Consider the following 23,511-nt stretch of genomic DNA (forward strand, 5'->3'; position numbering starts at 1 on the left):
AGATAAGGGTGTGGTCTATGTTTTTTTTATTGGCTGCTTACGTTTATATCGATCAATGTGTAAACAGGAATTCTTCTAAAAACCGTAGTTCAAAAAATCGGCATTCTAGAAATCAGGAAAAATCAATCTGTCATGTAAACATTGAAGTCAAGTCTGGTAAGGGGAGTGAGGTGTGCGTCTAAGAGTGAAATAAATCATTTATTTCCAATGTAGTCTGTACAAATACTTCAAGACAAACCAGGCACTTAGTAGAATCATCCTGTATAGAAATTTTCTTGTTTGTATTCCGTATAGTTCCAGTATAAATGCAGTACCTAATGACAACTAGTATATATATATATATATATATATATATATATATATATATATATATATATTATATATATATATATATATATATATATATATATATATAGGGGCGTAGCGAGGGGGGGCGGGGGGTGCGGACCGCACCGGGTGACACCATTTACGAGGGTGACACCAAGGCAAAAAATAGCTAAATATATAGATAAAAAACCTGAGGGAGGGGGGCGCAAATCGAAAATTTGAAAGTTTGTCCCCGGAAGGGGCGCTACGCCTCTGAGGGGTGACACCATTAAGTGCCGCACCGGGTGATACCCGACCTCGCTACGCCACTGTATATTTATATATATATATATATATATATATAATATATATATATATATATATATATATATATATATATATATATATATATATATATATATATATATATATATATATATATATATATCACATCTCGACTATATAATATTTCAAACACATTTATTACTAATTACTGTTACTAGTACATCGTACTTACCTATGCATAGAAGCAGGGGAAACTATCAAGTCGGGTTAAGATAAAACAAGCCACCAAGACCGCCAAGAAAAGCCTGGTGGGCCGTAGTATTAGTTCTGTAATTGGCCTATTAGTGCTCTTATTTTGTAATGTGATTATTAAAATTTAATTAACCTTTCCTAATGATCGATCGCTGTTAAAGTGATATGTGAGTTTGTAGGCGTCTGTTTTCAGTCTTGGATTTTAAAAATGCAAAACGAAAATTTAATTCCAGAGGAGGGTGCTTTTATTTACTTATTTCAATGGCCACTTGAAACAGCCAGTCCACCCCTAAGACAGGCAAGACAAGAGTCGCCTGACATAAGCTTGTAGTCCGCACCAACTGAGAGAATAATATCCAAATGTTGATCTTGAATGGAATGATTACACAACTAAGATGTTTGAAAAGTTGATCACCAGTTCGACCTGTGTCTAGCTATATATTCTGCTAGCTTTAACGTTATGCCACATTCCTTTAACTATGCCTTCATTGATAAACTATAGCAGCGCCGTAGGCCTATATATAAGTGGACTTAAACTCTGTCTTTGAAGTGCCTATTTGCCTGAACATGGACAGCAGTAAACACTAAAGTAAAGAGTAACAGTAAAGTAAAGATTAACCGTAAAGTAACAGTAAAGTAAACAATAACAGTAAAGTAACAGTAAAGTAAAGTAAACAGTAAAAAAACAAGGAAGTATCAGTAGAGTAAACAGTAACAGTAAAGTAAAAAATAAAAAGAACAGTAAAGTAACAGTAAAGTAAACAGTAAAATAAACAATAAAAGTACAGACTGTTCAGTGTTTTGTAGTTCACGTTCAGTGTAAGGTACTTGAGATTTGTTTATTATTATTTTTGCCTGTTAGAATAATTCTGTGTTGTGTTGACGAATACGCTTATTTTCCACACGAACAGAATTTGGGTAGCACTCGACACAACTGCTTCACCGCTCTAACACAACTTATCCACTGCAGGCCCTAACACAACTTATCCACTGCAGGCTCTAACTTATCCACTGTAGGCTCTAACTTATCCACTGCAGGCTCTAACTTATCCACTACAGGCTCTAACATAACTTATCCACTTGCAGCCTCTAACACAACTTATCCACTGCAGGCTCTAACTTATCCACTGCAGGCCCTAACACAACTTATCCACTCTAACCTCTAACTTATCTACTGCAGGCTCTAACACAACTTATCCACTGCAGGCTCTAACACAACTTATCCACTGCGGCAGGTTATAACACAACTTATCCATTACAGGCTCTAACATAACTTATCCACTGTAGCCTCTAACTTATCCACTGCAGGCTCTAACACAACTTATCCACTGCAGGCTCTAACACAACTTATCCACTACAGGCCCTAACACAACTTATCCACTGCAGGCTCTAACACAACTTATCCACTGCAGGCTCTAACACAACTTATCCACTGCAGGCTCTAACACAACTTATCCACTACAGGCCCTAACACAACTTATCCACTGCAGGCTCTAACACAACTTATCCACTGCAGGCTTTAACACAACTTATCCACTGCAGGCTCTAACACAACTTATCCACTGCAGGCTCTAACACAACTTATCCACTACAGGCCCTAACACAACTTATCCACTGCAGGCTCTAACACAACTTATCCACTGCAGGCCCTAACACAACTTATCCACTGCGGCAGGCTCTAACACAACTTATCCACTGCGGCAGGCTATTACACAACTTATCCACTGCGGCAGGTTATAACACAACTTATTCACTGCAGGCTCTAACAAAACTTATCCACTGCGGCAGGCTATAACACAACTTATCCACTGCGGCAGGCTCTAACACAACTTATCCACTGCAGCCTTTAACACAACTTATCCACTGCAGGCTCTAACTTATCCACTACAGGCTCTAACACAACGTATCCACTGCGGCAGGCTCTAACACAACTTATCCACTGTAGCCTCTAACACAACGTATCCACTTCAGGCTCTAACACAACCTATACACTGAAGCCTCTAACACATCTTATCCACTGTAGCCTCTAACACAACGTATCCACTACAGGCTCTAACACAACGTATCCAGTGCAGGCTCTAACACAACTTATCCACTACAGGCTCTAACACAACGTATCCACTGCAGGCTATAACACAACGTATGCATTGCAGCAGGCTATAACACAACTTATCCACTGCACTATCTAACTTATCCACTATAGGCTCTAACACTTATCCACTGCAGGCTTTAACACAACTTATATACTAAAGGATCTAACGTAAAGATTATTTAACAGACGATCACTAACAGAAATCTGTTCCTACTCAAAACCACAGTCTCCAAACGTCCATACCTAATACTCGCTTCTCACTCGTCGCTCCACACAAGTCCGTCTCAACACTCAAGTAGACTCAAACCCATTGACATACAACACCGTCTACTAAAAATACGCCCATAAATCAGACACGTGAAATTCGAACTTTGTCTTCTACCTGTCGGCTTCACCTATCCCGACACCTGATATTCTGAATCTAAATCCTCAATCAGTTATTGTCAATGCGCCTAAGCATCAAGTCTACTACTTGTGATGTTCAGGTCTCAGTCCTATTTTATTCTTTCGTCCTCTACCTTATTAACTTACATATAATGTACTATTAGTCTACGGTGCTTACACTTACCTCATACGAACGTTAAAAAACCATTATACACCAAACATTTCGGAATAATTTTCGTAATTTTAACTACCAAAAAATATATATATCTTGTAATACATTGTGACAAATACTTTGTCTAACGATTATTGTTGGTGGGCTTATCTTGACGTTTAAAAAACAACATGATTTTTTTTTAAATAGACAAAGTCATTGCCGGTATGGCTGAAATAAATTTTAATGCTTGCATATCCAAATCTTTAAGACTAAAACGTATTATTTAAATATTTCACCATTAATATTGTATTAAATATCCTGACTTTTTTATTAGTTGCCTAATATACGTAGCCTAAAGTCCACATCAAATGATATCATTTAGTAATTGCACGCATTCGAACACTTTTCTTTGTAAGTTATTTGTCCATGTTATAATCATAAGGTGATATTGTCTATTGCATTAATAAGATTAACCACATTAAGAAAATTAGAAAACACATCCTAATTCAATATAATATTGATCCTCATACATGAGCGTTAAACTCGACTAAAAAATCTAGGAATAACTAAAACTATAGAGAAAACATTAATGCAAAATTGCCCTAAATAAATAAAAAGCTTAGGCTTAAATCCCCTCTTTTTTTAAATCTCCAAATTAAGTCGCATTAAAAATTATATTTCGGATTTAGGCCCACTGTTAACATAAATAATTACGTCTTTTAAAAAACTAATCCGTAGACTAAAAGTAGAAAACAATCATAATTTTAATCGTTGAATATTTACATCAGGTTCTAAATGAAATACTAACCGTTGTTTTCTTTTTAAGCTACTCCACAATTTAAAGAAAAAAGGAAAAAAAAAAACAACCTCAGATAAGTGATTCAAAGCGTTATTGTATCCAAGTAGTCAACTAAAGAATTGGGCCAATCTAAACAAGGCTCCTGACTTGGCATGTTTAGCCTCAGAAAGGTGAACTCGCCGAGATAACACAGTTTTTAAGCAAACATCGCCGTGTCTCATGTCATTGCACTACTACTGCTCTGAGAGTGTCTCCTGTCATTCCACTACTAATGCTCTTAGAATTGATTGGTACAAGGGAGGTACTGGGCCAGTCTTAACACTTTAACGCAAGACGGTCGTGTTCTTGCTTGTGTTAAAAGCAGATATGGCGGCTACCAAAATATGTTGTGTCGTCCATGTAGATTGATGTTCAAAATTTGGTGAACTATTTTTACGGAACTGATGTCATCGTAAAAATAATAACAACTTGATGAAAAGCAAACGAATGGACGCGACCGAGAAATATTAAAGAGGCCCATTAAACAATTTAAAATCATGCACGGCGTAGTTACAGTTAATATGGTTATAAAATCCTGTCTGGGTTTTTTCGGACTTTACTAAAGATTGGATGTATTTGATGTTTTTAATATTTTCAGTGACTAAATAAAAATTAAAAAAAAAGCAAAAGCAATTTGGTTTTTACGTGTAATGGCGACATAAACAATGGCATCCTGCTATTCGATAGGCTGCCATATATTTTATTGAACACATTGTAAGAGAAATAATCCGGGAGTGATCTCCCCTAAACTTTCTCGAATATTCTTATATAAAACAACAGGGGATGGGAACTCGGACTTTAGACATGATTTATAATCTATTTTAAATACTTAAAGGTTTTAAAATAGAATAAAATCTCGTAAGAAAAATAATTGCATACCAAGCGAACGCAAAATAAAATGTGCATAGTAGTGCGCAAAATTATTAGTACTTTATAAATTTACATTAATTTTTTGAGAAATCAGAAATAGCGTTAATTACTACTTCAGGTCAACGGAAATTGCTCAAAATTTGACAGAACGAAGAGAATTAGATCTTTTACTTACATGTGAAATTTCATTTATCTATCTGAAATAGTACTCAAGTTATAGGCTTTTGAAAAATTCTAAGTAGAAAAAGTACCACTTCTGGTTATCGGAAATCGCTCAAAAGTTGAGAAGGATCTATGATTTTGATAAAATACTTATATATGAAATTTCATCAACCTAGCTGTAACGGTACTCATGTTATCGTGTATACAGACACACAGACACACACACACACACACACACACAAAGACATACAGACAAGATTGCAAAAATACGTTTTTCCGACTCAGGGAGGTGTAAAACGTCGATATTTGTGAAAATCTCGATTTTTTTTTTTGCACGATTACAATACTTTCTCTATACTTCGTATATACGAGAAAGTAAAAATGATTCTCACAATTTTTTATTGAAGCAATATATTTTTGTGTTAAATAGTAATAAATCCGATTTGGAATTATTGTATTTTAATTTTGCGAAATATAAAGAGAATCAGTAAACTAATACCAACCATCATTTTTTAGTCAGCCCACACTCCCACAACCAAGAAGCCAGCCTATTATCAATGTAGTATTAGTGAGCCTTCAAGCCAACCTATTTTAAATCAAAATATTATCAGCCCAAAAGCAAATAACAAAATAGACGCCATCCAACTATCCATCAACGTATTACCAGCCAGTCTCAAGCCCACAACCAACATGTCTATCGTCCGTTATCAGCAGATTCACTAACCCACAGCCAGCCAGCTGCCAGGCTACATCCCGCACCATCGGCGATCAGCTGCCATCCACTAATCACTCACCCAACCAGTAATAAATCCGCAATATATCCACACTTCAGTACCAGTCTCATTGACAATGCTAACAACTAGTACAACAAGAAGAAAGCCAACAACAAACAGCAACCTACCCAGAAATGAAAATCACAATAATGACTACGAACCCAATATTCTAGCACCCAGCGCAATTACAGACAAGCCACCATCTGCTAGCATACTAGCTGTCAAGCAACCTGCTCCCAATATAACAAGCAACCAGACCATTAGCTGACAAAGATATGTGCACCAGGGGCAGAGCTACAGTGCTGCCAGACCCCGCAATGCATGGGGCCCACGCCATTTAGGGGCCCACAGCCGATCATTATAAAAAAAAATTATAGTTAAAAAAATGTTCTTGCACTTTTGACTTGATGGTTGTTTTTTTAAACAGATTACCTTAGCTGCGGTTGGAATATATTTATTCTATAGACACCACCTCACGCCCTTGTATTATTCTTCTTTCCTTTGTTTTTAAACCACTGTGAAAGCAGAGTCCTCTTTCTCCACAATCAAACTTATCAAAGATAAGCAAACGTTCAAACCACCTCCATGACTTATTTCACTTTTTAACTAGTCAAATAGGGGTGCTCAAAAGCTCCTTTTAATAGATTTGTACTAAATAAATCAAAAAGTTATTACTTCTCTTAATTATTTTTTTTTATAAAATACTTACAAAAAAATGACATTGTACAAAAAGAAAATATATTTAAAATAAAAAATATAAATTAAAAAAAAACATAAAAATAAACATAACACGAGACACCATTACTTTTACATAGCTTTCATGTTCTATATTCTTTTCACCGGCTAGAGGTAAAAAGGTCTTATATCAAAGATAAAATAAAACTTATTTTCACAAAACACACTAATGCAATTACACACATGACATGATGTTGTAATTTGTATTGATTGAAAAAAACCCATTTATTTCAAAACCTGAACAAACCAGCAATGAAATTCCAATGTTCGCATATATACATATATATATATATATATATATATATATATATATATATATATATATATATATATATAATATGTGTGTTTGCATTTATACATCAAAATAAGCTACTTACCAAAAGTAGCATATGCCCCTAGATATACATTAGAAAAGTCCTATCGTCTATAAACAATTAAGTCCTATGCTGTAAACTTTACTTTTGCAATGAAAGCCAAGCATTCAGCTAGCTAGCTGGACTAGATAAACCAGCAGAAAAAAAATGTCGACTTATATACCGTCCTCCTAAAAGCTAAGAAATGTGAGTCTCTAACTAAATGTTCAGATTTTACTCTAACATTCCTTTTTTTAAAGCCGCAATATTATGTTACTTACTCTTAACCAGTGGTCCTTACATTTGTGTTCAGTAATACGGTCACTAAATATAAGAATATATCTGATGACATTAAGGATCCCTTTACGCTGTATTGTGAGAACCGTTAACTATGTAGGATTTAAGAAACTGATATTTTTTTGTACCCCGTGTCGGTTTTTTTTTTTTTTTCACTATAACAAGGATCTTTTTTTACTGGTTCCGCTTGGTTGGACACGGACATAGCTGGAAGTTAATTTATTTCTCTGGGAGAACCGCCATGCGTGACGCCGAGGGCTCATCAAGTCCAAGACAATTGTGTTTTAAAATTCCAGAGGCCCCCTCCCCACACACACACACACACATGTGACCTCAAACTCTTAGCCTTTCGTCCCAGCTAGTAGGTAACTAATCTTTTCGGACAATGATGGTCCATTGAGACAGATGAAGTAGAGTTTTTATGTTTCTTAACCACGTCTGATATGACATACTTGAATTCTCACTCCCCCATCCACCCCGGTCAATACAGGTGCTCCCTTACCCCCAACCCCCGACACCCAGCCACTACATGTGTTCTTTAACTCCTCCTCCTCTCCCACCATCAAACAGTGTCATTACCCCCCCCCCCCCCCAAACCCTTTTCTGCTTTCATAAACTAACACCCGGTGACGTCAAGTGTCCTTAACCCCTCCCCTACCCCATTCGTCCACACATTGTACACCATTATTAGGCCCTAACCCAAATTGTTTTTTTCCCCAAATTAATTCAACCTCGTTGCGAAAATTATGAACAGGAATCAGAGTTGTCAACAGCGTTTACGCCCTTGTCCAAATTGGGATGAATAAGGAACAATAATCCAACATATCCCCACAGTTATCTGACATCGGGTAAATCACAAGACCATATAGAAGACTGGGAAGGCATTTATTTCAATGGAGAAATGTTGTTTTGAGACACAAGCAAGCTTTGGTAACAAATTAACTTTGAGTCTCAACACGTACCGCTGGTATTTCAATCCTGTTCTGTATGTTGGAATCTTCTTACTCATCACGCCATTTAAACTAATTTATAGATGTCTTGATGTGTATTTTCATTGATTTTTTAAACAGAGTTAAAAATTCTACTGTGGTAATAGTATACGAGCCACCGTTAGCAGAGGCGTAGTGAGCGATTCCGGCGCCCGGGTCAAACTTTCAAAGTTGAAAAAGCCCCCCCCCCCCCCACTCCTCTTCAGTTTGGAATGATTGGGACATATTTACCAGTCACTGTTCCACAATGGCGTAGCGAGGTCGGGTGTCACACGGTGCGGCACTTAATGGTGTCACCCCCCAGAGGCGTAGCGACCCTTCCCGGGGACAAACTTTCAAATTTTCGATTTGCACCCCACCCCTCAAGTTTTCGATTTGCACCCCCCCCCCCCCCCCCCCTCAAACTTTCGATTTGCACCCCACCCTCAAATTTTCGATTAGCACCCCCCCTCAAACTTTCGATTTGCACCCCCCCTCAAGTTTTTCTATATATATTTTGGTATATTTTGCCGTGGTGTCACCCCCTAAATGGTGTCACCCGGTGCGGTCCGCACCCCCCCTCGCTACGCCTCTGCTGTTCCATAACCTATTTTATTGTGTTGTCACAAATGATGTTGAACGCGGCTGATTAGCTAAGTCAGTTTAATCAAGTTAAAACAATGAAATAGTGTGGGGGTATGGGGCGACACCAAACGGGACATACAAACTTATTGGAGGTGGGGTGGGGCCACACCGTCAGACAGCGGAGCGGGTGACCTCCGACCTAGTGTATCATCAAGTTTAATGTTGTGTTACATTTGTTTTAAATTATACGATCGGAATAGCCATTGGACGGCATGGTCGGATAATGGAGATAATCCGTAACTGTCGGTTTCGGATCCTGGGCTCGAGTCCGTATGAGTCCACCCAGCTCTATTGGGTACCCGAATCGTATTATGGAAGCAAAGGCGGCTGGGCATAGTACTGACCACACTATCCCCAGAAGTCATTGAAATAGATGAGCTCTACTTCATCTGGCTCATATGCCTTGGACACAAACAAAGCATGGTAAACGTAATTATTGATTTAACAATCGAGCATTTAAGTGCAGAATGTTGAGATAGCGGTGTAGTAATCTATTTTAAGAAGTTAAGTGTAACTCATTAGAGAATCAGCGCCTGTCCAAGTCAAGCAAAAAAAAGGACGAAATAATGCGACGCTTTTAGTTGAGTTCGTTTACAGGTATTATGTATTTCATGAACAATCTACGCTATTTAATATTCCTCTTTAGACCTAGCGATCCATTGGGCAGATGTTTCAGATTTTTCCTGACCTCGGCATGTGAAGGGATAATGTGGTCAATGCCCAGGCACCTTTACTATGTCAGTACCAATGTAAAAAAAAAAAGTATTTTAATATTTTGTATAACGTGTTTCAGTGTTTCCGTTTGTTTGGGCTCAAAAGCCTCGTTTCCATGGTGATTACGTGTTGATGCTTCAGTTAAAAGGATTCTCATCTTTAAATTGTACTTTTTTTGTGGGTTTTTTTAGAAGGATCATTCTTATCAGTAAACAGCCAGATTTATATTTCTAACCAAATCCCAGTACTTTACAGTGGATGATTTCTATTTAGATATAGACCAAAACAATTTTATTGCTTTTTTTCTCTATGTGTAACCAATGTAGGATGAAGCAACACTCTTTTTTTTCTACACGATGGTAGGTTCGATGATTTTATTAAGTGAAACAAAAAGCCAAAAACTAAAAAAAAAAACCAACAGACCTCCAAAGTCTGTAAATAAAATCGACAATAAAAATAATGGTTAATCATCACAATAAGCACAATTCTTTCATTACAATAATCTATTAACCTAACAACTTACTTTCAGTCACAACATTCACAACTCGAACACAACATTCACAACGTATCTACAACGTACTTTAGGACACAGCATTCACACTACATTCAAAACGTATCCACTAACAATGACAGCTAAGTACAATCTTACTCACCCCCGTCCGGTCACAGTAAACACGTCCTTGCTGATTTCTTCTAACTTGGTCTGGATTTACTTTGTACCAGAAACAGAGTCTGTTCTATCGTCTCTCGTGTGCTCTCTGGTCGTAATGTCCCGTCGTGTTTCGTTGGGTCCGTATTTATTGGCTACCCGAAGGTCGATCAGTGATGTCCTAGCTGTCAAAGAGCAGGTCTGTCATTACTTACCGCCCGTTTCTGATCCAGTTCCCCCCCCCCCCATAGTATTCTACTTTAACTAATAAGTAAGGAAGAACAAACATTTATCCAATGTGTGAGGTTCATCAAAATGGCGGGCTTAGCTTCTCATGTCTTTCGCTGTCGAATGTATGGGTTTAAACTTAAAGAGTTTCGGTTTTTTGTTCTGTTTTTAGAAATGTGAAGCTGTTTCTGGCAATGGCGTATGTCTATCTTTAAGCAGAGCTACACTTATTGGAAGGGGTGGGGCGGGGGGTGGTTGGCAGTGACTCCATTTGGTTTAGAAGAATTCAACAAGGACCAAAGTATTTTGTTCTTTGTGGTGAAAAAAAATTAATACCCACCAATTCAGCGCCACTCCCCCCCCCCCCCACCCTAACCTTCCAGACACAAAATTTATTAATTAGCCACATGATTTTTCTGCAAACAAATTTAGGGTCACAAGAGAACGACCACACCTCCCTCCTCCGACCCACCCTCAATGACACTATTATTTTTAAACTTAGTCATGTGACTTATCTGTAACACATTTCACGACATTTTTACCAAAGTACGAGTTTCGAGCAAATTTTTACTTTCTCGTATATACGAAGTATAGAGAAAGTCTTGTAATCGTGCAAAAAAAAATCGAGATTTTTACAAATCTCGACGTTTTACACCTCACTGATACGGAAAAACATAATTTTGCAATCTTGTCCGTATGTCTGTGTGTGTGTCTGTGTGTGTGTGTGTCTGTGTGTGTGTAAACACGATAACTTGAGTACCGTTACAGCTAGGTTAATGACATTTCATATATAAGTATTTTATCAAAATCGTAGATCCGTATCAACTTTTGAGCGATTTCCGATAACCGGAAGTAGTACTTTTTTCACTTTGAATATTTCAAAAGCCTGTAACTTGATTGCTATTTCAGATAGATAAATGAAATTTCACACGTAAGTAAAAGATCTAATCCTCTACCTTCTATCAAATTTTGAGTAATTTCCGTTGACTGGAAGTAGTAATTTACGCTATTTCCGATTTCTCAAAAAACGCATGTAAATTTATAAAGTTCTAATAATATTCCGTACATTTTTTTTTGGCGTTCGCTTGGTGCGCAATTTCTTTTTTCTATGAGATTCTATTCTATTTTAAAAAGTTTAAGTATTTAAAATTGATTAAAAATCATAACTATATCCCGAGTTCCCATCCCCTGTTGTTTTATATAAGAATATTCGAGAAAGTTTAGGGGAGATCACTCCCGGTTTATTTTAAAAAGCAATCTGGGAGAAACAAGATTAAATCATAGATAAACAAGGGTTGGTAAGTACGACGAGCAAGCGTCGCACAATTGATGTTTTAGAACTTGTGTCAGACAGTATCTGAGGCAGTGGCGTCACGAGGTCGTGTGACGCAAAATTTGGTGGCACCCCAACGCCGATGGTGTTGCGTTGTACCTACAGAAATAAAATCTTAATAGGTTTTTAAACTGACCGTGAAAAGCAGACTTTCTCGTTAAAATTAGCTGTGTTTCGGTTTGGCGTCAGCCCTGTGGATGCTGTCACCTCCTTGACACTGGCGAACTACAGTGCCGCCAAATTTTTTATAAATTTTCTTGCATTTTTGACTTGATGTTTGTTTAGTAAAAAAATTACTGTAGCTGCGGTTTTATAATTTTTATTCTATAGACATCATCTCACGCTCTTGTTTTTTCTTTTTCCCTTTGTTTTTAAACCACTGTGAAGGCCGAATCCTCTTTCTCCTACAATCAAAAACTTGCGGTTGTCTTGTCGGCAAAATTCTTTTGAAAAAAAAATCATATTCCATTGCGTGAGAGGCCGCTAGATATTAAGAAGACTTTTGCTTCTTTATAGCGTTGGAAAAGGGCCCACAATCCGTTGTGATTTTACAATGTAAAATGTACATTTTTGCATTGGTAGAACTATTATTCTGTACAATCAGGTATTCTACAAATAATCATCAAGAATATAATAATAATTTCTGTTTTATGTACGTTTATTTTACAAAATACGTAATCAGAAGGTTTTCCTCCGCGTGAGCTGAGCACATATAGCTGTACACGTGAACATCGTGTGTCTGTCTTTTATGCATTACTACAACCTTCATTGGGGGATAGGTGTGCTGCTGAATCATCAGTCTCGCTGCATTAGGGACCTCCGCCGTTGGGGGGGGGGGGGGGGGTGTTGCAGGATGAACTTTATTTTTATAGTTTCGCCACTGGCAACTTGATAGTGGTTTTGTAAGCAACAAAGAGATTTTCTACAGTAATGATGTTATACAGTAGCTAAGACATACTGTTGCGTAAACAAGGTAATTAAAAAGTCTAGTGACAATTTTAGCGCAATTTCCTTATGTTATCTAAAAATAGCTCTGTCGTAGCGTAAATCAAGAGCAGGGTTAGTAAAACCATTGGTTAGTTATTACAACGTTTTTTATTAATTTTTTTTTTCAGTATTTTACATGTTTTATTTACAATAGAGTTACGTGACTATAAACCATTGCGCGCCTAGCTACCGAACGTGATGGCGCAGCCATTGAACGTGATGGCGCAGCTATTGAACGCGATGACGCGTGTGGTGTGGTTGGATAAACATGCCTCTAATTCGGTCCAAATTTTAATTAATTCAAAAATTTTTTTTTGACCGAACGAAAGGATATTTTTGAAAACTTTCTTCGGCAATATTTTTCTAAATTATGGCAGGAATCGATTGGTAAATGTTTCAAGTCGCTAAGTTGTCTGGTTGCCGAGATATGGGCCAAAAACTGCATTTTTTTCGAGGTTTTTTGGCTTTTCCGGGAAATTCATGAAGGAATTCCGGATTTTTTTTGGCTCACTATCATCCTCGTAGCTTGTTTAACATATTTGCTTTTGGAACTAGTCCTCGATATTGCTTCGTTGAGGAGGAGATACGACTTAAAGCTGCGGACACACATCCATTCATACATCCAGAAATGACGGGTTAATAAACGCAATTCTCCAGAAACGAAATTGCGCTAAAAAATATACATAAGCTGTAGTGTGAAAGAGAGGCAAACATTCAAACTACTTCCATGACTTATTTCCCTTTTTTTAAATAGTCAAATAGGGGTACTTATAAGCTCCTTCTGATAGATTTGTACTAAACAAATTAAAAAGCAATTATTTCTCTTAATTATTATGTTTTAAAAAGTACTTACTAAGAATAACATTGTATAAAAAGGAAACGTATTTAAAGTGAATAATATAAATAGAAAAAATAAACTTTAAAAATATGCATATCACGAAACACCATTACTTATACAAAGCTTTCATGTTTTAAATTGTTTTGACCGTCTTGAGAGGTTTTATGGTAAAGATAAAACAGATTTTTAAAACAGACTAATGCACTCACTCACATGACATGTTAATGTATTTTGTTTTAATTGAAAAAAAAAACATTTTTATTAAAACCCGATTAAGCCAGAAATGAATACCTTATGTTCGTGTTTTGTCTTTCTCTCTCTCTCTCTCTCTCTCTCTCTCTCTCTCTCTCTCTCTCTCTCTCTCTCTATATATATATATATATATATATATATATATATATATATATATATATATATATATATATATATATATAATATATATATAGGGGGCGGCCCAAATTTTTTTTTTGGGTGGCCATTTTTTTCTAGTTCCGCCACTGATGTGCACAACTAATTAAAAAAGTGGCCAAAAACATAACTGTACAAATGAAAGTGACACTGTGACCGAATGCAGATCTGTGTATACCCAACAGAGTGGTCCCAAGAAAAACTGCACACATAAGTGACCCAGTGACCCAAAGCATAATTACACATAACAGACACAGTGGCCCCAAAGCATAACTGTACACATATCATTGACACACTGGTCATGTATAGCATAACTGTACACACATCATTGACACCAGTGGCCCAAAACTGAAATTTACAGTCATGAAACAAGAAATAGTCAGCTTCACATCATCTTGATAACTCAGCTAGACCATATCTAACTTGACACTTCTATGCTACTATGTAATAATGTTTCTATTATAGTATAATTCTAGCAACTAAATTTTGAAATTTTCTTCACATCAAACACTTGAGTTTTCAAGGGATCTGTATCGCAATACAATATGTTTAAACGCATCAGTATTCTTATAAATAATAGTTGTCTTCTACTTCGCATTCAAGACTTCAACTAAGAACATTAATTTTAATTCCAATCTTCTATTCGTTATTTATCCAATTTAATTAGTTCTAATTTTATAACATTTTGAAGATGATTAAAAAAGCTAGAAAGTAATATTTGTACTATTTTTCTTAATTATTATTTACCCATTGGTCAATGTATATGTTTGTATATATATTTATATATATATATATATATATATATATATATATATATATATATATATATATATATATATATATATATAATGTATATATAATGTATATATAATGTATATATGTATATATATACACTGGGTGTATGTACAGGGGGTGCGTGTGTTAGGGCTGTCATATGTGTAAACATTATTTACTATTTAGGGTTGCCATGGCATGTGTTAGGGCTGTCATATCCCGACATATAGGCCTACCTGTTAACATGTGTTAATGATGTCATATAATGTGTTAACATGTTAAGGCTCTGTGTGGCCATTAGGATGGGGGAAGTGAAGAACATCCTTAAAAAAACGTTATATCCTTTATGGATAACCCTTCCTTTCCCACCCCCACACATAGGTCAGTTAAGATTAAGAAACTTTCATATTTAATAATAATAGATATATAGATCTATATTACAGACTATATTATAGACTATTATAGATCTACTAGACAACAACCTCTTTCTCTCTCTCTCTCTCTCTCTCTCACATAGATCTAGTACATTTTGTTAAATATGAAATTCTTCAATAATCCTGTTTAATTTGGTAATAAACCGTAATGAATATTGAATTAGTAAGAATATACTTTTGAGTGAATGGACGCGAGCGAGTTGACGAGAATCATTCCATCATGTTGTTGACATGGAATAAAAACGTGCTTTTTTAGATTTGGCAAACAAAGCAACCGTAAAAATAATAAAAAAAATAATAATAAACTTAAGCCTAAAACTAAAATTAATTCAGAAATTTTATATTTTTGGAACAATGCTATGAAAGTTGCAAATCCAGAGAACTTGAAAATATTTTTTTAGCGCAATTTCCATTCTGGAGAATTGCGTTTATTGACTCGTCTTTTCTGGGAATGGATGGATGGATGGATGGATGGATGGATATGTGTCCGCAGCTTTAAGTCGTATCTCCTCCTCAACGAAGCAATATCAATGACTAGTTCCAAAAGCAATTATGTTAAGCAAGTTACCAGGATGAACATAGGCCAAAAAAATTCCGGGTTTCTTTCATGGATTTCCCGGAAAAGCCAAAAAAACCTCGAAAAAAATGCAGTTTTTGGCCCATATCTCGGCAACCAGACCACTTAGTGACTTGAAACATTTACCAATCGATTCCTGCCATAATTTAGAACAATATTGCCGAGAAAGTTTTCAAAAATATCCTTTCGTTCGGTCACAAAAATTTTTTTTAATTAACTAAAATTTGGACCGAATTAGTAGGCATTTTTTCCAACCACACCACACGCGTCATCACGTTCAATAGCTGCGCCATCACGTTCAATGGCTGCGTCATCACGTTCAGTAGCTAGGCGCGCAATGGTTTTTAGTCATGTAACTCTATTGTAAATAAAACATGTATTTTAACCAATGGTTTTACTAACCCTGCGCTTGACTTACGCTACGACAGAGCTATTTTTAGATAACATAAGGAAATTGCGCTAAAATTGTCACTAGACTTTTTAATTACCTTGTTTTAGTTTAAGCCGAGTTTAAGGCTACTTTTCAAGATTATTTACTATTTATTTTCATCAAGCCTAGATCTAGATCTAAGTTAAAACCAGATGTTTCACTTTCGTAAGACAAATATTATGAAATATTGATTAGCTGTAGGCCTACAGGAACTTCGTGATCGATAACTAATTAACTATTTGTTTACAAAACTTTGCAGATAAAGTTTTTAAATAAAAATGCAAATTTAAACCACATGACCTAATTTTCCTCTGGTAAGTAGGTCACCAACCAGTGAGCCATAGAATTGGTTGGTGGCCTACTTACCAGCCCTATTTTTAGGCCTACAATAAAATTTATGGCAGCCTATCGAATAGCAGGATGTCATTGTTTATGTCGCCATTACATGTGAAAACCAAATTGTTTTTGCTTTCTTTAAATTTTTTATTTAGTTACCGAAAATATTAAAAACATCAAATACATCCAATCTTTAGTAAAGTCCGAAAAAAACCTGACAGACAGGATTTTATAACTAGATCTAGATCTAGATCTATATTAAATTTATTATTAATTGTAACTAGATCTACGCCGTGCATGATTTTAAATTTTAAATTAATTAATGGGCCTCTCGAATACCTTCTCGCTCGCGTCCATTACTAAAATTATAAATCGCATGCTAGATCGGAATGCTCACTAAATTATTTTCACCATAATAAAATTTAAATTATTTTATAATCCATGAGAGAGATGTTTGGTTTCTTCCGGTTATTATTCTTTTGGTTTGCTAGTGTTTGTTTCCGATATTTAGAGAGACCAGAAGGTCATTGTGTTAAACTACACACTAATAAAACGCCAACAGGCTGTAATAAAGTAAAATAATAAACCAAAATGGTTTTCTTAACACTTAGATGTTTGATGCGTAAAAAAAAAATGGTGCCTTATCCTGAAAGAGAATGGAAACGGAATATGTATAGAAGGCTTGCTTGGGTAAATTGATAAACTTTCAAGTACTTTCATCAGTTCAGTCTTCCACTCTTCTTATTCTTCCATCATTCGCGCTGTGACTTTCTCACTCACACTGAAGTTACTGAACTCAGTGAACTTGAACTGTGTAGACTGTAGTGTAAAGTAGTGTAGAGTAGTGTAGTGTTTAACTACTGTTTAACAGTAGTTTAACTAAGCTCACTCTGTGCCTTACTAACTAAAAGGCATACAATTTTGATTTAGGTGACATTGTAACTGATACTGATTATGTACAAAATGTACATTGTTACTACTAGTGTTACTACAGTCTTAACATACTTAACTAGATCTACTTTACTTTACTAGACTAGGCCTGCCTTGTCTTTAATTTGGTAAAATCACGATATAGCGTCGGAAATTATTGGGTAATGTTCGTTGAGTTTCGGTAACATTCGTTACTGTAAACCATAGTTTATTTGACCGTTGGAAAAAATAAAGTCAAGTGCATTAAATTAATGGGTAATCTGTCGTTTTAGGTACGTAAAATCGCCCGCGACTAGTAATGTGAAAAACAGGTGACTCCTTACATTTTAATAATTATTTCACATTTTGAGGAGGATTTATGTTTTGAAAAATACAAAAATGTTTTCTTGTTTCATTTTATGTACCTGTTTTTAAACAATTGAATTAAAACTTTTCAGTAACAAATGAATACCAGCGATGTTTCCAACAGATGCAACCATGCTCATTTACTATAGCAGCCATCTTGTTAAAGTTTTATTTTTATAGACTTATAGCGCAAGATTCAGGCGGAAGTCACTCTATTTTACAAATGGCTGCTGTTTATATAGCAAATCTTGCTTGCAGACACTGCTGTTTAAAGTTAATTTCTGGCCTATATCGATATATTTAGCCATTGATTTAGGTTTATTATTCATTTCTCTATAATATTTGACACAAACATATGACAATATACTTCTATTAAAGCCTTGACAATGAGGTAACGTTTTCGTACATTAATAGCCGCGGGCGATTTTACGTACCCACACGATAGATTACCAATTAATGTTTTAACTTAATTTAATGTTTAACTGACAAAAATTAGCAACAATTAGGCCTAGTAAATCTAAATATTATTAATAAAGTCGAGTGTAGTAATTAATATTTTTTTTTAAGAAACACAGAAAAAACCTGCAGAAGATTTGCGACAACCAGCTGTAGTTCTATTAGTAAAATAAGACGATTAGATTTACTAAAGTTAAAAGTAGTAAGAAGAACTAGAATAATGTTTAGTAGCAGCAATAATTAGCACATACACGTAAAATAATTAGAAATACAAAATAATTAGCAAAACAGTATTTAAAATGCAACTAAAATCAATCCTTGCACATTTTTAAACATAATGTATTAAAATAATATGGCGGCAAATAAATGATGGTTTACAGAATTTCCGGTGGTTTCCGGAACGGCTCGACAGACTACGCCATGGTTTTACTGTTTTTTACTGCTGTACAGTTCCGGAATAATAACCGACGCTATATTTTTTACCTTTAATTTTACTTTAAACTTTTAATATTTACAGTACCAGTTCAGTGAATTCTGATAAGACTGTTACTACTGTAACTGTACTTCAGTGTAATGCCCTGTAGTTACACTCACACTGCAGTTAGTAGCGTTATGTAGGGCCTAGAGATTCTAGTAACTTTTAGAGTTACTAGCCTTGACCGATTTTGCATACCTAAAATGAAAGATTACCACTTTTAGTTTTAGTAACAGTAACAGGGTAAAACTCCATTTTAGCGTATTTTATTCACCGCTCCACGTTCACCTCCGGTTGAGCGTATTTTATTATAAACACAACCAAAACACAAAAATGTTAGGAATCACTTCTAAATGATTAATTTAATTACTGTAGGCCTAGGCATAAACCATAGTTTATTAGACAGTTGAAATAAAGTCGAGTGTACTAAATTAAAAATAAATGTTTTAACTCATTAATTTTAAGCTTAATAAACATAAGGAAACAAAAATAAACAGCATGAACAAAATTAGCAGCTTTTAGTAGATCTAAAAGGGTGTTAGTAAATTGCGAGACATGAAATGACAAGGCAGTAAACTGTGAGGAGGGCCTGAAAACCGTTTTGACATTTTTGTCTCACATATCACTTCCACCTGATACTTGCGCCGGGTGGTGGTAGGTTGCGTAGATATCTGTGAAAATTTTACCGCACTCTACAGTGATATTTGGTGCAGACTTCAAAGACTTTTCTTTAATATTGTTAAAACATGATTTTTCGGTATCTAGACATACTGATGATTTTTCAACTTCACCGTCTTTTGTGTCGACCTAGAGTAGCCTCTTACTTTGTTCAAAACAGTTCGAAATACAGCCAGCGATAGATCAACTTCCTTTTATGTAAAACACAGAGGCTGACTACACTATCTCAGAAACATGTAAACTCTACTTCATCTGCTCCACTGAACGCATTAGTTTTCCCCAACTTTGAAACAGCTGTGATTGTGCCATTTCTTAGTTGAGTTTATAAATTATATAAATATATTCTCTACACGTAATACATATTATAAGATGAATATGATACATTATAGAATATAGTTTAGTAAGGTTATTATTACTTGAGTACTAAAAGGGGGCTTTAGGTATGGTAGATTGGGAAATTTAACCATTTTATTGACAAAAGAGTTGAATATAATAAAACATTCACTGATGTAGAAGATATGTAGATCAGTGTATTAACATAATTATCTGATTTAACTTTTTATTCTTTAACCCAGATCATTGTTGTGTTTTTTATATAATTCTATGCAAAGCAGATTCTCATAATGTGGAACCTACATTCCTTTCTGAAATTTTATAGAATAATTTTGGGGCAATAGCTCCCCGTGGCCTTTGTTCATAACTGTCACGTCACTTTTACCCCCTCTCAAGAATACCTATTATACATAACTGAGATAAGCAGAGAATATAAAATTGTTTTTATTTCTTAGTCTATGGAAATGTTTTTTTTTCTTTTCAGTTTGCTCGCTCTAGGGTTAGAAACTGCAATAAATTAACAAGGAGATTTGTGAAAAGACATTTGATGCTTACAACAACTGGCAATAATGGAAGGCGTGCTCAAATAAATTACGTAAGACAGAACTCATAGTTTGTGTTGAAGCAGACCCAAGATTTTATTCACAATTAAGTGAAGTGTATTTAGTATGAATCAGTGTTTCTGTTTTGAGATGTGGTAGTATGATTTTTTGTTAATTTCTCTAGAGCTAGTTGAATGTATGATAGTATGCAGGTAACTCACATGTACCTAGAAAGATATTTTACTTCTTAATGTAGGCCTATCATTTTCTGTTTCAACTAATGTATTATGTATTATAGAAGTAAAGTAGGAATAGATATGGATTTACATTTGTGTTTTTTCCCAGCTGTTTTCACATAGAATAGCTGCAGGATGTGCCCAACACGGAGTTCAGTATTCATCTTTCATGAAGTCTATGTATGAGGTAAACTTTCTATTTTATTTTTTATAAATGTTAAATATCTATCTAGTAGTTTGTAGTCTGTAAGAGTTTTTTTAACTCAGTCATTGAAGATATTGTTGTCTCATTGTAGAGGACTGATAGAAAAGCTTATTCTTTTATAATTCGGCATCGCCATGGAAATATTTATGTGGTCTAGTCCAATATATTTATATTTATGTGGTCTAGATTGTAGTTTTAAAATTTGATTTTGGGCCTTGTCCAGATAAGCCCCGCCACTATTGTAAAAAGTGCTCAAATGGAAAGTTAAGTCCTGCTACTTGTGGCCTATTTCTGATGTCTAGACATTTGAATATTTAAATGCACTCCATAAAAATAACTCCTTACCCGCCTCTGGGGTTAGGGCTTTGGTTGGGGTTAATGTACCAAAATACAGTCCTTTCCATGTAAATTATTAATGATATGTCTCAATTTCACCCTCTTTTTATAACTTTTTCTTTTGGTTAGGGGAGATTAACTTTTTGGTGGGGCTTATCTGGACAAAATCTTTGATTTTTGTCTTGATAAATCTAATTTGGTTAATTGAAATGTTAAATTAAATGTTATTTTAATGTTTCAGTCAAATATTGCACTGAATAGAAAAATGTTGGCCCAGTTGTCTGTGTATGAACCAAGAACTTTCCAAGTAAGTGTCAGACCGGTAGCTTAACTATGTGACATACATTACCAAAACAAAAGTCAGTTGTTTGTTTAGGGTTGACGAGGGCAGATGAAGTAAGAGTATGTTTTGTTGACCTGGCATAAAGGTATTGTGTGCCAAGCTGCTTTTATTTGCTCCATTAGAGTCTAGTACATGTCATAGTTAGGGAGGTGTTAGATGTCTGCTGACTTGAAACCAGTGACCAAACTTGAGACTTGCCTGGTTGGGGTAGAGGGCTCTACCACTCCGCCACAAAATTCCAAATTGAAATGACTTACTTGATGCCAAACTTTATAAACAAAAAATAGCATTTGTTGTTGAAGGTTTGGAAACTAGAGCACCTTATAGAAATAATAATTACATTTGACCTGATTATCAAGGGATTATTTCTGTCAGATTATTTTACAGCAATGCAAATACTTCCATCTTAATAATATATGATGTAATTTAAGGTTTAGTGATATTAATATACATCTGCCCATCAACCCTCTCAGTCTTTTTGGGAGACATATTGCTAAATTTTGGATTCTTTACAAAGTATAACAAATCAGAGCTGATTAATTAACATTCAATCATTAATTTTAGTTTTATACCACGCGCTTGCTAGTCCAAGAGTCGCTAGTTTGAAGCTCTGGCTTCCAATGGCAGGTAGTCCCCAGACCCAACTGTCCCTCATGTCTAAACCAGGTGTTGCAATTCACTGGGGTAGTAAGCAAAAGTCTGGCAGAAACTAATGCGTCTAGCAGCTGGTAATCATGGGTGATTGACATGCTCAATTCTTAACCCTATTCTAGTCTGCCGCGGCAACAGCTAGTGCCTGTATGAGATATAGAGTTCTGTGTACTTAGGGCATAACAAATTACTAGTTTGATGTATTGTACAGCTTGAAAAAGAAAACAGATGCCAAATAGATATCAGTCAATTTATTTCCTGGATTTGATTACATTTTAGAACTCACATGGCCCAGCTAGTTGATTGAAATGACTTATAGAGAAGGGGGGGGTCACACAATTTTAAGGTCAATGAAGTTGATATACTCTACTTTATCTGCCAAAATTTGAAGTGGTCTTTTGCTTATACATTTGATGTAATAAATCTGTTATGTCTAGAGTTTGTGTATGTGATAGAGTGTGTGTGTGTTTACTTTGCCAGAGCCTGTGTGATGTATTGTGTGATATAGTGTGAGTGTTTACATTGCCAGCGTTTGAGTGATGTATTATGTGAGATATAATGTGTGTTTATATTGCCAGAGCCTGTGATGTATTATATGTGATGTATTGAGTGTGTTTACATTCCCAGAGCCTGTGTGATGTATTGTGTGTTTACATTCCCAGAGCCTGTGTGAGTATGTGAAAGTGAAACACACTGAACAAGTCCAGCAGGGCCTGGCCGCCAGCCTCACCCCTACACCTAGTGGAGTCATCACAAGAGATATGATTGGAAAAGTTTATAAATAGTGTCTGACATCATTTTGTTTTCCACATTAAATAGTTTTTCTTACAGCACGATGGTGTGATCAAGTTCTTTATGTTTCATGAATGGAGAGTTTGGTTCTGGATTAGTTTTTTTAATTCTCATGTTTAACCTTAAGTGGGTTTTTTTTTTATCAGTATCAAATCTAAAGTACATAGACGAAGTGTAGGATATTGTTTTTTTTTAATTTAATGATTTACCACTGGTTTTATTTTAAATCATAACCACAGGTTTAAAAATATATCTTGAAAATAGCATTCATTAACATTTAAAATAGTTTAATGGAAGTCCTTCTTTCTTAGACAGAGTAGGGTAATATAACCATGGTTTAGAAACTATTTGAGGGGATAGCCTTCAA

The 23,511-nt window shown here is 35.4% G+C and overlaps 1 protein-coding gene across 1 annotated transcript; it reads left to right on the top strand.

Annotated features, from left to right (window-relative positions):
* Positions 1-17,306: 17,306 nt before the first annotated feature.
* LOC131930252 (large ribosomal subunit protein bL20m) lies at positions 17,307-23,185 on the top strand. Its single transcript, XM_059286664.1, has 5 exons — positions 17,307-17,512; positions 20,524-20,634; positions 20,927-21,004; positions 21,600-21,665; positions 23,015-23,185. The coding sequence occupies exons 1-5, from the start codon at positions 17,414-17,416 to the stop codon at positions 23,135-23,137; spliced, it is 477 nt and encodes a 158-aa protein (XP_059142647.1). The 5' UTR covers positions 17,307-17,413; the 3' UTR covers positions 23,138-23,185.
* The last annotated feature ends 326 nt before the right edge of the window (positions 23,186-23,511 follow it).

The sequence above is a fragment of the Physella acuta genome, unplaced genomic scaffold, assembly GCF_028476545.2.
Source record: "Physella acuta isolate Inbredline_101_S28 unplaced genomic scaffold, ASM2847654v3 ptg001746l, whole genome shotgun sequence".
In the NCBI taxonomy this organism is placed as follows: Eukaryota; Metazoa; Mollusca; class Gastropoda; family Physidae; genus Physella; species Physella acuta.

Excerpts from the sequence above, each read along its gene's own strand:
- LOC131930252 (XM_059286664.1), top strand. The coding sequence starts at position 17,414 with ATGGTTTTCTTAACACTTAGATGTTTGATGCGTAAAAAAAAAATGGTG. Across the intron at positions 20,635-20,926 it reads GGCGTGCTCAAATAAATTAC|CTGTTTTCACATAGAATAGC; the intron begins GTAAGACAGAAC and ends GTTTTTTCCCAG. Across the intron at positions 21,005-21,599 it reads TCATGAAGTCTATGTATGAG|TCAAATATTGCACTGAATAG; the intron begins GTAAACTTTCTA and ends TTAATGTTTCAG.